We start from the raw sequence: 16344 nt of genomic DNA, 5'->3' as shown, positions 1-16344 counted from the left end.
GTCTGAAATTTCAATATCGTTTAGTCTGTAGTATTTTCCAAGTTGTCTTTGAAATTGCTAAGCATGTTGCCGTCGCATTAATAATGCTTTGGTTATGATGTTGCTAGGCTTACTGTTTCGAATTGTACTTCCCATGCGCTCTCTCACTCGCCCACATACAGAACCATGCAAATATATATATATATTCTTATAAGGTTTTTGTTTTTCATAATCAATTGAGTTCCTGCGGGGTTTTTTTTTTTTGGTTGTATTTTGTTAATACGAAGTTCCAGTTAAGGTTTTCAAAAATAAAGTAATCACTTGCAAAACAATTTTTTTTTAAAGGTTTCTGATGATTTGGGAACTTGAAAATTAAATTCTTTTAGAGAACCAAAATTTTTCAAACGAGTTGTCGTCCTGTAACTTGTAAGTATTCCATGATCTTAACCCACTTAAGCACAGCCCCAAATCCCCATACAGTCATACACTGATACACTATTAACAAAGGGTCTGAAACTCTTAATTGATTTGGAGTTTTCTATTTAGATATTAGTAAAACACAATAATTTCTTGCATTTATTTTATACATATAAGGTAATAGAATAGAGCCATAAAAAAAAAAGTTCACTATTTTTGCAAACACTTTTCAGTCTGGACAAGAGCAAGTTCTTTGAGATGGGAGACAATGAGCAAGTACAAGAAATTGACCCTGTGTTCAGCTTTACCGAACCCCAGAGAAAGGGGCACCATAATCCAAAATTAGAGAACATTCCTCTAAGGCAGTTGCAAGTACATTGGCAAATCTATGTATGTTGTGTAAGATCACAATCACCATATTTTATAGACGGTAACCCGCAGAGATGCATATTAGACCACTTCTATATCAAGAAAACCATTAAATGATGAAGGGGGCATCATATTAACATTCTAAAACATAATGTACCACAAGTTGTCCTTTCAGCTCACAATCTACTCATAGAAGTACCATCAATTTGTCTCTCTCAGCTCAAAATCTTAGAATCTTCCAACTTCAAGGCATCCAGCTTCCCTGCCAATACCTAAACAAAAGAAATTACACGCACCAAATCAATTATTTCACATATCATTCATTAAAACAAGCCACCTAACTGCATAAAGGGTTTAAAATAGACTAAAATTTGAGATACAATCCATTCCTCATTGCAATTGCCAATAGGATTAATGATACAGTAATAAAGTTGAAAACAAACCCCCCAAAAAAGTCAACACAATTTCTTGCCCTTGAAAGTTGAATATAAATTCCAAAAGCCTTTACCCTTCGACCTTCAACCTTCAAGGAATATGGGCACCTATATATCACCTTTATGAGTTTATAACTTCAAATCTTACAAACAAAAACCTAGCTTTGTTTCTTATTATTAAAAAAAAATAAAACACCTTGCAAGCGAGGTAAGTTTTCTTTGGAAATTGATTTTTATTATACTTTGGTTTTATTAACACAACAACATCAATTTTTTGTGTGTAATGTCACTCATCTTCTGTTAAACCACTCTTCTCTATGCTCTGAAAGCTACTTCAAAGAGGAGGGAAAAAAAAAAGTAGAAATGTCTCCTTTGTAACCAAAAAGGTTATTAGGTTTTGAAACCTATCTGTCTACTCCAAATAACGAACACAGACAAGAACATTACATCCAAAAATGCACAGAGAAAAACAGTCCCAAGCAATCCATTTTTCAGAAACTACCAGCCAAAAACACGTTGTAAGTTTCCAATAACTTTAATACACCTATAGACAATGTATATCTTTTAATAATTATCCATTAATAGTGTGAAAGGAGGTTGAGAAATTACTAAAACTCACTTGCTCCATTTGCTCCAACTTGAGATCAGCCCCCTTTGCTGCCTTAACAAGATGGGTTATACGATATTGGAGTTTTGCATTTTCCTCAGCAAGCTTTTGCGCCTGCAAGTCACACGTAAAAATATTTTAGCTCTCTTCCATACTATCCAGATTTGAAGAGAACACAATAGAAATTGGTAGAACCTTTGCTCGTTCTGAAACCAGCTCTGCATTAGCCTCCTCAAGCTTTGACTGAAGTTCACTTATCAATTTCAAATGTTCCTCATTTTTAGCAGCTGAACAAGTATAGACACATAGATAAAAATAGTTAGGACCAAATTTTGTAGCTTGGAAATTTCATCGGTTCAGTAAAGTGCCTTGGGACCTACCCTTCTTATTTGTAAGGGCAGCTTCTAGTTTGGACAAGCGATCCTATTAATATAAAAACCAACTAGTTAGCAAAATTCCAGTGTAAATTGGAAAGGGGAAAAAAAAACCTATATTATTTACATTAGAAACATAAATACTTTTTTACTAAATGAATTGCATCTAAAAGATATAAAGAGCAAAAAAAAAGCCACATGAAATCATTTTTTTATACAATTAATTTTCAAATTGGGTTGAATGGGAACACATTTGGGACACAGCAGGCTCCTGACAAGCATGTTTTTTTTTAAGGGAAAAACTTCCATCCAGTGATCTTCCCCACTGGATGGGATATTGGGCAAACATGTGACCATTTTAGGATACATGTCGTGCTAGCTAGTGTCGCCTCCAGTGAGAACTGGAGCCAAGCCAAACCCTTTGAATGGGAAAGTTATACACACGGTCGCCAGTTCTTTAACCAATGACATTACTCCCCCCCCCCCCCCCCTCCTGCTCTTATGGAAATCAAATTGCTCTTGTGGGCATAAAAAATTTATGCCCAACCAATGTGATTTTCAACTTGCAAGCAATTCTAAATGAAAAGAAGACAACTTTTTTGTAGTCTTGTAATGAGGCTTTAAGTGGCCATCAAAAACCCAAGCATTTCATCTCTCACCACATACAACATCTATGACAAACAACGTCATAAAAACAAACTTTTTTTTTTTTTTTTTAATAATTTCAAAAACAAAAACATAAGAAGACAGAGAATATATACAATGCCCAAATTTGAGTCCAACCAATTGCAAGTTTAATTCCAAACTACTCAAACATGCTTTAATCATATGTACATGTATAAACACACACATAAATGCATACATCGATGTGTGTATATAAATGAAGAAGCATACACAAAGACATAAAGGTTGTAAAATTTTTTTTAAAAAAACCCATACCATGAAACAGTAAAAAAAGCCCAGAATTATGAAACATATAATCAGAAATAGTGACTTATCAAAAATATCTTTAGACATAGAGAAAGAAAAAATCATTGGAATTCATAAAAAAAAATTATAATATATATATATTTATTTATTTATTTATATATGAAAATAGAAGAAACCAACCTCAGATTCAGAAGCTCTTTGGTAAAAGGGCTCCAAGGTCTTTTCCAGGTGGCTTCGATTCTCAGATTCCCCCATTTTTCTTATTCTATTTTGGGTTTTTTTTTTTTTTTGGGGGGGGGGGAGGTCTCAGTTTTTCAGAACGGCTTCTTCAACCGTCAACTGCGTTGGCGTGGTGCTCGGGTTTTAGAGGAGAGAAAAGGTGTAATGTGATTACCTTTTTCTAGCTAGGGCTTCCTGGGCTTGGCAATGGCCCATATGGGTTTTGGCCCTTTGGGTTGTTTTTATGTAATTAACAAAAAAAAAAAAAAACTCTTGCAAAGTGAAACAATTAGAGAAAATATTATCACCAAAAGCTAATTGGTTTCTTGTTCTAACAATAAAAAACTATTATCAATAACAGATTCCATAGATTGAAATTATCTCAAATATATATATATTAAACACTGATCGACCAAATAAAAAAAAAAAAAAAAAGACAAAAAATAATAATGTAAGACCCAATTACACCAAAGCTATAACTTACCAAATCAAGCAAACATTCCCATGAACCACATTGAATCAAAACATAAGATCATATGACAATATTGGATAGTTTTCAAGCATAAAACTTTATAAAGTTGTAGGAATGGAAGTAAATGTAAGTACTACCATAAAACTGCATAAAACATTCTTACATCTAATCGCATGATCCATCCCATCTTTTCAATTGCAGCATTCAGAGACGAAGGGAGATGGACTATTTTATTAAAGGAGGCAAACTGCAAACTTGGAAGTGTATACCATGGAGTAATAAAGATGACCAGTTTTACTTTGAAAACTAGAAAAACAAATGATAATTATTCAAACATTTTACTTTGAAAACTGGAAAAAAAAAATACAAATAAATAAAAAAGAAGGAAAGAAAGACAGTTATCCAAAAAGTAGTGATAAACATAGGAAAATATGGATAATATTTGTTTTAATTTTTGTATATATCCAATACCCTAAAACGTGAGATTAAAAAAAAAACAAAAAACAAAAAACAAAAACAAAAAGGTGAATGACAACTTCAGTTAAGGAGTTAATGGGTCTACTCCAAAATTTGAAAAAAATAAATAAATATTAAAAAAAATTAAGATGTACTTTTACCAAGTTATCCTTAAATTTTGAAAACCAGCAGAAAAGTGGTTCTATTTTGTAGACAATATTGAATGTGGAAGTTAAAAATGTATTTTTGTCACGTTATCCTTCAGTTTTGAAAACCAACGTGAGTGTACTAAGAGTGTGGTCCTGTTTTATAGATGCTAGGAGTGTGGTCCTTTTTTGTAGATAATTTTACGTGGGAGTTAAAGAGCATTATTACCAAATTTTGCCCCTACTTAAATGTAGGTTGTAAGGGTATTTTGGAACATAAAAAAATGTCAAGTACTTAAATAGTAGTATAGATAGATAAATGTGGTTTCAATTAAATCATATAGTTTCACAAATAATAAATTAAACCCGAAAGTATACGAGTGTTATAATTAAACCTCCTTGTTGTTTCACTAGCCTTATCACACACACTTTGCACTTGCAACGATACTTGTTTAAGAAAAAAATTATCTTGAGCTTAGAATCATAATGTTTAAAAGTGAGATAAAGATTATGTCCTAATTCTTTATTTCAACTCTTGATTTTTTTTATCTAACTCTCATGTAGAGGTGTTGGAATTCAAATAAGAGAAGTCATATGTCTAAAAAGGTAAGATAAAACGTTTAAACCCAAAAAAAATAAAAAATAAGAAGTCTCATATCACATTCAATGACTCTAAGGTCAAATGACTTTTTTTCCCTTAAAAAAAAGGGTCAAATGACAATTTTTGTTGTTTCCAACGTCGAATTGACTTCCCCATTTTCATCAATCCTCAACTTTCCAATGACCCTTAGATTTGTGGACATTATCAGCATTTAGGAGTTAAGACCTCTGTATTGGATGTGTCCTTCATTCCTTCTGTATGTGCTTATGAAAGTTCATATGTCTATCTTTGATTCTCGTCAAGTGTTTTTTGTATAGGTGTAGCCTGTTCTAGTTTTGTTTGCTGTCAAGAGGGTTTTGTTTCTGCGATTTTCAGCTTAAGCTACTTGTTGTATATGGGTTGTTCTTAATAAATTTTTCTTTAAAAAAAATTAAGAAATGGTCTTCCTTTCTTTTGTTCTCCATGCATTCTCTGATAATGATTGGACAAGAGATTCTATTTATCGAAAGTCAACCACTAGGTATTGTTTTCTTCTTCGTTCTTCTTTGATCTTTTGGCAAAGCAAGAAACAAATCATTATAGCCTGCTCCAGCATTGAAGCGAAATATCGTGCCCTTATTAATACCACATATGAACTCCTCTAGCTTTGATGCCTTCTTAAGGATTTAAGTGTGTCCACATATACAACCACTCTACTTTATTGTGACAATTGGAGCGTTATTCAAATTGCTCACAATGATGTTTTCTATGAATAAACTAAACACATTGAGATTGATTGTCATTTTATCCGTCATCATTTTGTTTATAGTGCTCTCAAGCTGCTCTCAATATTAACCTGCAGATATATTCATTAAGTCACTACCTAAGGGTCAACTTTGTGTTTTGGTTGACAAACTCATTGGTCTCACACCCACCTTGAGTTTGAGGGGAGCTATTATCGTGTAGGCCCACTTTGCTTATAAAGACACTCATATATTTTATTGCTTGTAAAATACATTACAATTATTCAGTATATCTAGCGATTAAAAAAAGTATTTGCTATATAATAATTAGTACTCAATTTTTTGGGGCAAGTGTATGTGTATCACTATAGGACATTGTTATGCATCCTACACGATAAAATTCAACCCTATGCAGAATTGTAAGACCATGTGCTTTGAAATGATTAGAATCTATGAAGCTTAGGGGCACTTAATGAATTTGGGTTCCCAAGATAAAAATTGAAATTAAGGCTATACGGGCCAGGGTACTAGGCCCAATGGGCCTTGGGCCCTGGCCTTATAATACGGTCCACAACCCCGACCCCGTTGGACCTGTGATCTTAATCCGAACACTCTTTCAAGCCCAACATGAGCCCAAATATCCAAAATGGGTCCCTCTCTTCCTAAACATCAACAAAGGCTTACGCTGATCAGTTGTGTGTTGATCAGGAAACGCACGTGCCGAGAATATCCTATGTCCTCTGCTGCCCGGTATTGCCTTGAAAAATATCGCTACTGATTAGTCTTTTGGAGGCTGCAACGGTGGAACCAATTCCAATGACACTACCACTGTTCACAGCAGAGCATCTTCTTACCAAAAACGATGATACCAAACCCCACCCACACAAGTGAGGTCCGGAAGCAATCATGACCCCTCCACCTATCTGAGGCTATAAATAGGAGAACAAAAGGAGAGATAGGGGTTGGCAAGTGGAGAGAGGAAATAGAAAGGAAAAAGAGCGATAGTATCAGGGGAGAAGAGAGCAACCAAAAGAGAGAGGAGAGTTCACCACAACTAGGGGTACTATTGAGTCGCCCAGCAAAAATCCACCTATAGTAGGAAACTCTTAAGCCCACCATATAAATAAGTTGTGAGCCCAAATGCTGGCCCATCTTGGTTAAAGCCCGTTTTGGTACGCACAAATGCCTTTTATATATTTAAATATGATTTAAAAAAATATATATTACTTAAATTCTAAAACTTTTTCTAATTAACAAGAACCATGTAGATTTTTTTTTGAAAGTCTATAGACAAAAAATTTGACAAAACTTTTCACCTCTGTTGATGTGGCAAATTGATAATGGTAAGTAAAAAAGTAATATTAGTGGTGGACTTAGTTTGTTAATTCAACTAGTGAAAAATAATGTGATTTTTTTTTTGGTATTACTCTTTTTTTTTGAAGTTCTACATTTATAATATTTTCATAACAAATCCTAGGTGTTAATTTGTTACTGGTTCTAATTTGAACTCATCACTTAAATTAATTTTTTGTTATCAATAGTACCCGGTAACAACCTACCACTTATAACTTATTCTAAGGCTCTGCTTGGGAGTTCATAAGGGAAGGAAATGGAATGGAATGTATTTAACGCTCTGTTTGTTTCAGTAATGATATTTTCTAGAAAATGAGTCATTTTCTAATAAGTATTTTCTATAAAACTATCTCATTTTTCAATATTTGGTAGCAACTTTAAATAAGTTGAAAAACAGCCTCCTAACTTCCCTTAATTAGTTTATTATGAGATATAGTTGTTTTCCAAAAAAATTTAAAGGAAAACAATCTCTAAAAATAAGTCATACTTTTTATGTTTACCAAATATAGTTTTCTGCTGACTCATCTTTTTTTATGCTACCAAACACTGGAAAACATGAAAAACTATCTTTACATAAGGTTTTCCATCGAAACAAACAGAGCGTAAGTAAGAGAAAGGAATGGAAAAGAATGAAATGGAATGGAATTAAGTAACTTTGATTGGATGTTTTAAAATAAAGGAATAGAAAGGAATAGAAAGGAATGAAAATAATCTTGTTTGGGAGTAATATGAAGGGAATGGAATGGAATCATTTTATGACAATATTACTATTAGACCCCTATTTTAAAATAAATGGTTGAATATATAGGGGTATTTTGAGAGTTTTAGTAAAAAATTCATTAAATCTAATTATATTCCCTCTCATTCCTCCCAATTTCGGGGGGAATGGAAATTTGAGAGAGAATAGAGTGGAATGAGTGTTCCCTCCTATCCATTCCATTCCCTCCCACTTAGGGTCCGTTTGGATAGAGCTTATTGCTGAAAACTGAAAACTGAAAACTGAAAACACTGTAGCAAAATAATTTTAAAATGTGTGAATAGTACCGCGGGACCCATTTTTAATGAAAAAGTTGCTGAAAAGTGAAATTTGTGGGTCCGTGAACAGTGCACAAATGCACTGTTCACAGAAGAATGGGTCAATAATTGCGGTTGGAAAAAAAAAAAAAAAAAACTGAACGCAAACGCAGACGCAAGAAGCTGTATCCAAACTCAGCCTTAAACTCCCAAACAAGAGAATTGACTTTCCATTCCCTCCATTAAAACTCCCAAACAAAAGAAGGGAAGAATATTCTAAAATTATTCTTTTCATTCCATTCCCTCCTCTCAATCGGAGCCTAAAAGTGTTGTGAAAAATGTTGTGGACATAATAATTTTTTTCTTGTTTTTTATTTGATAAAAAAATATAATTTTATTTATTGGCTAATATTTGAACTTAATTAATACTACTATAATTTTTTTTTTTTTTAAAACCCCTATTAGTTAAAATTTGGGAGCCTTTTTTCTACTTGGGGCCTTAGGTGGCTGTCTCAGTTGCTTCACATGTAGAGCCGGAACTGGTGAAGCCATTCCATTCTATTTAGTGTTTCCATCGCTCAATTATATCCTTCTGGAAGCTGAAGATAGCCAATTAGTTATATATAATTTATTGAATCAATACACAGTCTATTACAATAACCAATATGTTTTGTTCATCATGCATTAATACAGCAAGTGCTTCTTTAAATTATGTTATAACTTTCTTTCGCTATGAAAAAAGTAATCAAGGCTGTCCAAGAAGTGAAGGCTTGTAGAAAGCATGAGTTTGTGCGATCTCAATGCGTTCTCGAGGATCATTCAAGGTTTCATCCCTCAGTGCCTTCAGAATTGCTTGTGATGATTGTTCCCTGAAAATCCAACATAAAAGACAAAAGGATTTTAATTCCAGATTGACCAAATCCATGCTTATACATGTGAGTCAGAATGACACAAGGGTCATGTTTTATTGAAGTGGTTCACAATAAAAGTGAACAAAACAAACAACACCCCTGGTTGTTAATTTGTCATTGCTCATGCATGGTTTATTTTTAAGTGCCATTTGTCACAAGAACTCAGGCTCCACAATAAGTAAATAACAAGTACACTAAAGGTTGAGATCACAAATGAGATTAATGAGTTGCAGAAACTTTACCTTCTGATCAGTATCTTATAGAGTGTCTTTAAGATGGGGCATAGCTCTACAGGAGCTACTGGCTTGTTCTCTTCGGGATGCGGTACATTTAGGCTAGGCTGACTCAAAAGTTCATAGAAAGCCCCTACTGCAGAAACACCCTGGAAAATAATAGGGCAGATTTAGCACTATCATGATGTAAGATGCAAGTCAACAAAAAAAGGAATGTTACTAATCTAGAAAGAAAAATGTGGTTCTTTTCCCAGTCAAAGTCCAGACTCCTAGTCCAACTGATGTGGCCAGGGGCCTCAGGAACTCTGGTGATGTCTTACAGAAAACTCACATTCATCTAACATAGTGCATTTAGTTCACTAGTGTGAAAGCGTCTCAATTATAATAAAATATGTCTGTAATTTGCCATTTGCATCATTTGTGGATGCATTTAGTGGGACAATATCAGCATTGCAGCTATTGTTAACAGAACACAAAATGAAATTTAAATGTGTCACATTTGTGAGAGAGAAGCAAGATCCCTCAAATCAAGCTGAGAATGTTATTCAAGAATAAAGCAATATTTGGCAGAACCATACAAAATTGAACAGAACCTTGTTCTGCAAATAACGTTATGAGAAATGCTATATTAATGGTGCCTTCAAAAGAAACTTAAGGGCATGTCAATCCCATGACCAGCCAAATCTGCCATGCAATATACTTAATGATTATGTCAAGTGCACTGCACATTCAAAAAGTTTAAAAGGCCTAGACCTGTTCTAGTGTTGAGAGAGAAGTATGTAGTGGTTGGATGTGGAGGGTCTACAGTGACATTTTTTTTTTGTTCTTATAAGATGAAACTTACATAAAATTTTCAAAGCAACTGCTTCTCCTTTGGGTTGCTCCCAAACTCACTGTAAAGTACTGACACATACTACCATAGTCTATAATTGCAGAATTTGATGAGAATGCATCTTACATGGATTCCAAAGGAAATGTTCAATCAAACTCAGTACCTGAATCATTCCTTTGCCACTGATGCTATCACCCATATCTAGGCTTAGTTCACCCTTGGCTAACATTTGGCCATACCATGCATTACGACCTTTTAACAAGGTTACATAAGTGTCAGCCAGCAAAGGCCCTGCAAGCTTCTCGGGTTCCTCAGCCAACAAATGGGTAATAAATATCATTTCTGATGTACAATGTGCAAAATATACTGATTTACTGGTAGCACTTTCATTTGTAAGGGCTGCTACCATTCCTGAGAAAACCACAATGTGAAACGGACCATGTAAACTCAGGTCATAGACCATGTATATTAATAAATAAAACGTGCATTTACAATCAACATATATTATTCCAGATGTTGCAACATTTTACTCTGAACTGAAATAATTAGGGGATTGGACTCGGCAAGAGTTACCTAGCAGAGTTTGAGGGTTGTTAATTCATATACATGCATGCATATATAAATACATATCTCTGTTCTATTACATACATTATATGTCAAAAATCTGTACAACACAGTCACCAATTTGACAATGGATCAATAGAACAAAGAAAACTATTAAGATATAACTTGAATGTGCCATGAGTAAACACTCTATCAAAAGACCATGCTTTTAATGTAATTTTATTAAAATTTAGCTTGTAATAGCGAGAAAGAAACACATTGGGAGAGGTTTATCAACGAAACTGTCTACATCAGCACTCATCTCCAGCTAAAGTGTTATAAGGGTGAATTTCATTTCATAATAACTGTGACCATCATTGTCACACCAAAAAGGTTGTTAATACATAATACTGCATCCTTGTACATGTCTCAATTGACAATATCAGACTTTTTTGCCCGTCGTGTTTTTTCTATTTATTTTTCACTGAATTTCATTTCCAGGAATATGAGGAAAGCTTATGCTGCAGTCTTCTTTCCTTTTCTAATGCTTGATCAGCAAAGTGATCTTTCAATAATAGGATGTCACTTCTATATATGCTAAACAAGAAACTAGGAAAAGGAATAATACAATTACCCAAGGGATCATTAAAAAAAAAAAAAATAGCAGTATCAAAATTGGCATAGAAGATCAAGTTTACCCACACAATGACTCTGAAACTTACCAGCGCCAATGGCATAGACATTCTTCAGACCACCCATGACTTCATGTGTGACAAGGTCACTATTGTCCCAGACAATAAAATGGGGTTGCCTTAAAAATTTTGCAAGGGGTTTCCTCCACTTCTCAGCTCCACAAATTCGAGCATTAGCATATTCCTTGTTGTAAATTTCTGATGCAATATTTGGTCCACCAAGATAAAGTATGTTCTCCATAGACATTCCGGCTACCAGGCATATAAACTAAAGGTTAGAGAATAGGGAAAATATTTTCTGCATCACTAGGTTAAATTATTAAAAAAAAAAAACCATTCAATTTAAGGGAAAAAAAATCAAAATCAAAAACAAAATTCTAATTGCATATATTGTGCTCTTGAAACACAAGCAATGAAATTAATTAATCATATTGATGTAGATGAGGGAAGTACATTTCCTATAACTTTCAAGCAGATCCTCATAATCCTAGAGATGAGGCTGGTCAACAGTATAATGCATCAACATACATAAGCAACATAATTAAGTTCCTACCCAAAGTTAGACATTGTGATTCCCCTCCCAAAGCTCCAATCACTACCACGGCCAACCCTAGGCTTAGGCCACTTAGGCAATCGCCTAGGGCCCGTACTAGAGAAAGACCCCCAAATTTTGGGGCAAAAATTGAGAGATACATATTTTTTTAATTTTTTTTTTTTTTTTTTGAGATATAGGAAAAAAAATAGTTTTACATTTTTCTTCTACTTTTAAGAAGTACCAAAGAATTGAGTAATGCTAGAGATATTACAATTTTAAATATATAGGGCTTACAAATATGTGTCACTAATTACAAAAAATAATTTAGATAGGAAAATACTATAAATACTATAAATTTTACTTTAAAACCTTTATACAAATTAATGTGACAATTAATATGATTTGTATACATCAACAACCTATTAAATGCATTTTTAAATTACTTGGTGATACATCTTTATAAGCATCTTGTTGTAAAATTTATAATGAGAAAAATATGTCCACAACAATTTCATAGCATTTTTACAACAAATCCTAAATGACAAGTTATTACTGGTTATTATTATTGGGACAAAAAAGTAATCTTAATATTATGTTCACATATGAACTAATAATAACAAACCACTTATGATTTGTTGTAAAATTGTTATAAAAATATTGTGGACATAGCACCTCTCATTTATAATATCTCTAACATCATTCATTCAAATACTTGTTTATTATCTTCTTTAAGTGTCATTAATTACATTCTTTGCTACAACATTTGTACTTTTTTTTAGTAAAATTTGTTATAGTTTTAGCTTTTCTTCCAAAAAAAAAAACATATTACAAGATAAAAAGAATGCATTAATGTTATATAAAAATTATGATATTGAAAACTAGTTAAATATTATTTAATTAATAACAAAAATGCCCTATTTAAATATATCGTTTTGGGCCTCAAAATTTGTTGGGCCACCCCTACTACACTACACAATGATTCTACCAAGTAAGAACACTCTCAACAAATTCAAGCATAAATGGTAGTAGTTAACGTATTGCTTGGTTTCATAAGAATAATTGTTTGTTTTAGTCCTACAAATTCATAAGGTCTTGCACTATAAAATTTTATTTTCAACATTCACCACTGCATGTAAGATATAACCAATTTTTTGCTTTCATTGAGAATAATTTGTTTATATCAGTCATACAAATTCCTAAGGCTATACACTTCCAAAAGTTCTTTTTAACGCTCACCACTGCATATAAAATAGAAGCAAAAGAATGAAAATTTTATCTTTCTTACTTAAAAAATCTATTCACCTTTACCTATAATATGCAAAAAAAGGTGATAATTGCTACCACAAACTGACTTGCAAAGCAAAAGAAGATAATTCTTACTTGCTCGGTTAATCATCTGCGTGGGAGTTATTATGTGGGGAACAGGATCTAGTGCAGCCTCTATACCCTTTGACAAGGATATGATGATTGGGACTGTGATTCTCTCCTTCCAATAATGACTGATCTCTTCAAAAACCTCCCGAGTTTCAGTGGAAGGCAAGCCATTCACCACAATATCCGCATCCCAAATAGCCTCCTGCAAATTAGTCACAACCTTCAAAGGACAAAGTGGGGTATCAATCATGTTCAAGCAAAACCCATCTTTCAAAATCTCATCGGCATAGAGAGTCCGATCACCTAGTCTTGCCTCAACATACTTCAAATACGCGCAGCGCCTGATCAACCTCCTCAATACATCCTCCCTTGAATTGATCACTTCAAAGAGATGTTCAGCTGTGGCTCTATCAACAGCTCTTCCTGGCCTTCTCCATATTCTGATTTGGACCTTCTCTCTATATTGGCCATAGCTGTCTTGTAGTAAAGCTGCAAAAACACTGCCCCAAGCACCTGCTCCAACACCAACAATCCTTAATGGATCACCAGCAGCCTTGCCAAGAAGGCGGCGAAGCTCATCAAGCTTCTCTTCCAAACCATTAAAGTTCTGAATAGACCCATTGGAGTATAAATTATGGCTCATTCTCTCAATGCTTCCCACCATGTTCTTCCCAGTAATGTCAACACCAAGAAGATCAATAAATCAATACAAACAAAGCAAAAATCTTTAATTGTATCAATTAGTTGTCCTCTTTTCTGGTTTCTCTTCTATTTCCACCTCTGAGTTTCACATTCAATTTTATAACTTTCTCAACTACACAAGACTTGTAAGAGCAAACAAGCTCAAATTTTTATATGGGTCTTGCACTCCAAATCCCACAGTACTATTCAACTCGCCACATAAAATGACCAACCCCACTTTACATGTTGCATGCATTCAAAAGAATCAAATCTTATTGGTAGACCCTTTTACCAAAACTGAAACTAATTTTTGGCGTTTCCACTAAGATTATCGGTCCTACCTATCAAGAAAATGGATCTCATGCCACATATACATATATATATATATATACCAGCTTTTTTATTTTCTGAGAGCTACTAAGTAATACTTTCTTGAAGAATAGTCCAAAAAATATTCTAATACAGCTTTGTTTTCTCCGTCTGATTGAGTTTGTTCATCTACCAAAGCTACAAACTAATAAAAACAGAAAACAAAAATAAAAATAAAATAAAATAAACTTCAAAGTCAAAGAAAGCCAACCTCTTGTCGGTAACCACAAAGGCTTTTGGCTTCAATTTTGAGAGCGGCGGTTCAGCTTGAATTTCCTAGCTATCAGTAGTCAAGACCCACCACAGAGTCTGAACACTTATTCAATTCTCAGAGCCGGAAATGTTGGAGGGAAACCATAGAAAAAAAAGAAGAAGCTGAAAATAACAGAAGGCTCTTAAAGTTTGAAGAGAGATAGTGATTAGCATGAAAAGTAAGTGCATTTGTTGTGGGGCTGTGGACATGAAGAAGCAACAAGGAAATGATGATGAGCCAAAATCAGCAGCTAGCTTAGCTGTACGTCATGGTCACATTTTTGCATTGATGTAAGGGTATGGTTGGAGTTTGAGTTTGGTGTCTTTGCATTAAATAAGTTTTGGATGTTGCCAACTTCCCCAACGGTCATTAATTATATTTTGAGCTTTGTCATGACTAATTCCCATTACAGTTGTCTACCTGCAAAATTCTCTCAGCTAGTTAAGCCCATTACAATTAACAAGAACTGTTTAAAGGAGTAGAAGTTATAGATTAAAACTTTCGTTAAAAAAAAGTAATGTTTAAGGGAAGATTCAAACGTATTTGAAATGAGGAATCCTATAGACAAAATGTCACGATATTCCTAAATTAGCATGCCACCATAATCTCCAATTTATCCGGATTTCTTGTTTGGCAACAAGAAACCCTTTTTATTTTTTTGGATGTGGATACTTTGATAGTTGTAATGGAGAAAAATAAAGAGATGTCAATCAATTGAACTTGATGGCATTAAAAGTCAATTAAGCTAGCTATAAGCTACTATTTAAGATATATCGTTTGAGGACCAGTTAATAAAGCTATTAATTAAACTATTGGATGATCTATAATTCATATTAGGAAAATGCATAATCTTAGGAGTTTTGAATAATTCTTGGTGTTTCATTATTGTGTGAGTACTGTTATTTACTTAATCCCATGCATCTGGTCATCCCCAACTCCCCAATTTACTTTTGGAGTCATATCTCTTTATTTGCCAAATTGTCTCTCATATAATGTAATTAAGGTCTATTTCATAAATATATGTAACCCCCACACATATTTTACGTACATCTATATGTGGGGTACTCCTATTAGGTCGCGTCTTGGGGGTAAGTCACATATGGTCGCCCCCGCCTCCCTTTTTTATTATAAAAAACTGTTTATAAAGTTAAATTAAGAATAAAATCTTTCATCAAAGAATAAAAGAATAAATTTTTTTTTTCAAAAAAAAGAAGAGTAATGCTGTAACCACGAACTACTTTATAACATTTTTATAAATTGTTGTTGTTGGCAACTTTTTATTAGTTTTCATCTAAGTCCACCACTAACATTATTTTTTTATTCTTCATAAAAAATAAAAAAAATAAAAAACTCGCCACATTAACAATTTGTAAATTTTTTTGTAAAATAGTTTGTATCTCTAATATTACTCAAAAAAGAAAAAGAATTTTTTTTCTCATTTTTTACACTAAAAAAAATAATTTCTTTTATAACTTTATAACTGTAGCGAAGTCGTCATAGGCCATGGCAATATGTGATCGTAATAAAAAAAAAACATCCAATATTTCCTTTATTTTTTTATCTATGATTTATGAAGCATCCATAACTATGGTCAAATGGCCACGATTATCCACTATTTTGCAGATGATCTTACTGAATAGATACTATTTAATTAAATAATATAAAATACTGTACTTAAAATTGTTGTAGTTTGTTTCTCAAAAAAATTTTAATATCTGACACTTAAAATTGTTGTAGTTTGTTTCTCAAAAAAATGCGCCGATCTTTTGGCTAGGAGGGACTGTTATATGAAGGAAGATTTTGTTATTTTTGATGTCCCACCCTTTGG

The 16344-nt window shown here is 33.3% G+C and overlaps 2 protein-coding genes across 2 annotated transcripts; both read right to left on the bottom strand.

Annotated features, from left to right (window-relative positions):
• Positions 1-582: 582 nt before the first annotated feature.
• Positions 583-3475, bottom strand: LOC142611068 (uncharacterized). Its single transcript, XM_075783095.1, has 5 exons — positions 3291-3475; positions 2187-2229; positions 2002-2093; positions 1819-1920; positions 583-1037 (listed from the first exon to the last, which is right to left on the bottom strand). The coding sequence occupies exons 1-5, from the start codon at positions 3363-3365 to the stop codon at positions 981-983; spliced, it is 369 nt and encodes a 122-aa protein (XP_075639210.1). The 5' UTR covers positions 3366-3475; the 3' UTR covers positions 583-980.
• A 5212-nt stretch (positions 3476-8687) lies between these two features.
• On the bottom strand, positions 8688-14696 carry LOC142609340 (putative glycerol-3-phosphate dehydrogenase [NAD(+)] 1, cytosolic). Its single transcript, XM_075780911.1, has 6 exons — positions 14475-14696; positions 13220-13880; positions 11335-11556; positions 10233-10480; positions 9247-9386; positions 8688-8962 (listed from the first exon to the last, which is right to left on the bottom strand). The coding sequence occupies exons 2-6, from the start codon at positions 13875-13877 to the stop codon at positions 8839-8841; spliced, it is 1392 nt and encodes a 463-aa protein (XP_075637026.1). The 5' UTR covers positions 13878-13880; positions 14475-14696; the 3' UTR covers positions 8688-8838.
• Between the last annotated feature and the right edge of the window lie 1648 nt (positions 14697-16344).

Source organism: Castanea sativa, chromosome 9, assembly GCF_040712315.1.
Source record: "Castanea sativa cultivar Marrone di Chiusa Pesio chromosome 9, ASM4071231v1".
Lineage (NCBI taxonomy): Eukaryota > Viridiplantae > Streptophyta > Magnoliopsida > Fagales > Fagaceae > Castanea > Castanea sativa.
This window is presented reverse-complemented; position numbering and strand designations above follow the sequence as displayed.

Coding starts and splice junctions, on each gene's coding strand:
- LOC142611068 (XM_075783095.1), bottom strand. CDS start 3,365: ATGGGGGAATCTGAGAATCGAAGCCACCTGGAAAAGACCTTGGAGCCC. Junction 2,094..2,186: donor TGCCCTTACAAATAAGAAGG/GTAGGTCCCAAG, acceptor ATACTTGTTCAG/CTGCTAAAAATGAGGAACAT. Junction 1,038..1,818: donor AGTTGGAGCAAATGGAGCAA/GTGAGTTTTAGT, acceptor TCTTTTGTTTAG/GTATTGGCAGGGAAGCTGGA.
- LOC142609340 (XM_075780911.1), bottom strand. CDS start 13,877: ATGGTGGGAAGCATTGAGAGAATGAGCCATAATTTATACTCCAATGGG. Junction 11,557..13,219: donor GCAGATGATTAACCGAGCAA/GTAAGAATTATC, acceptor TATGCCTGGTAG/CCGGAATGTCTATGGAGAAC. Junction 10,481..11,334: donor TGTCTATGCCATTGGCGCTG/GTAAGTTTCAGA, acceptor TGGTTTTCTCAG/GAATGGTAGCAGCCCTTACA.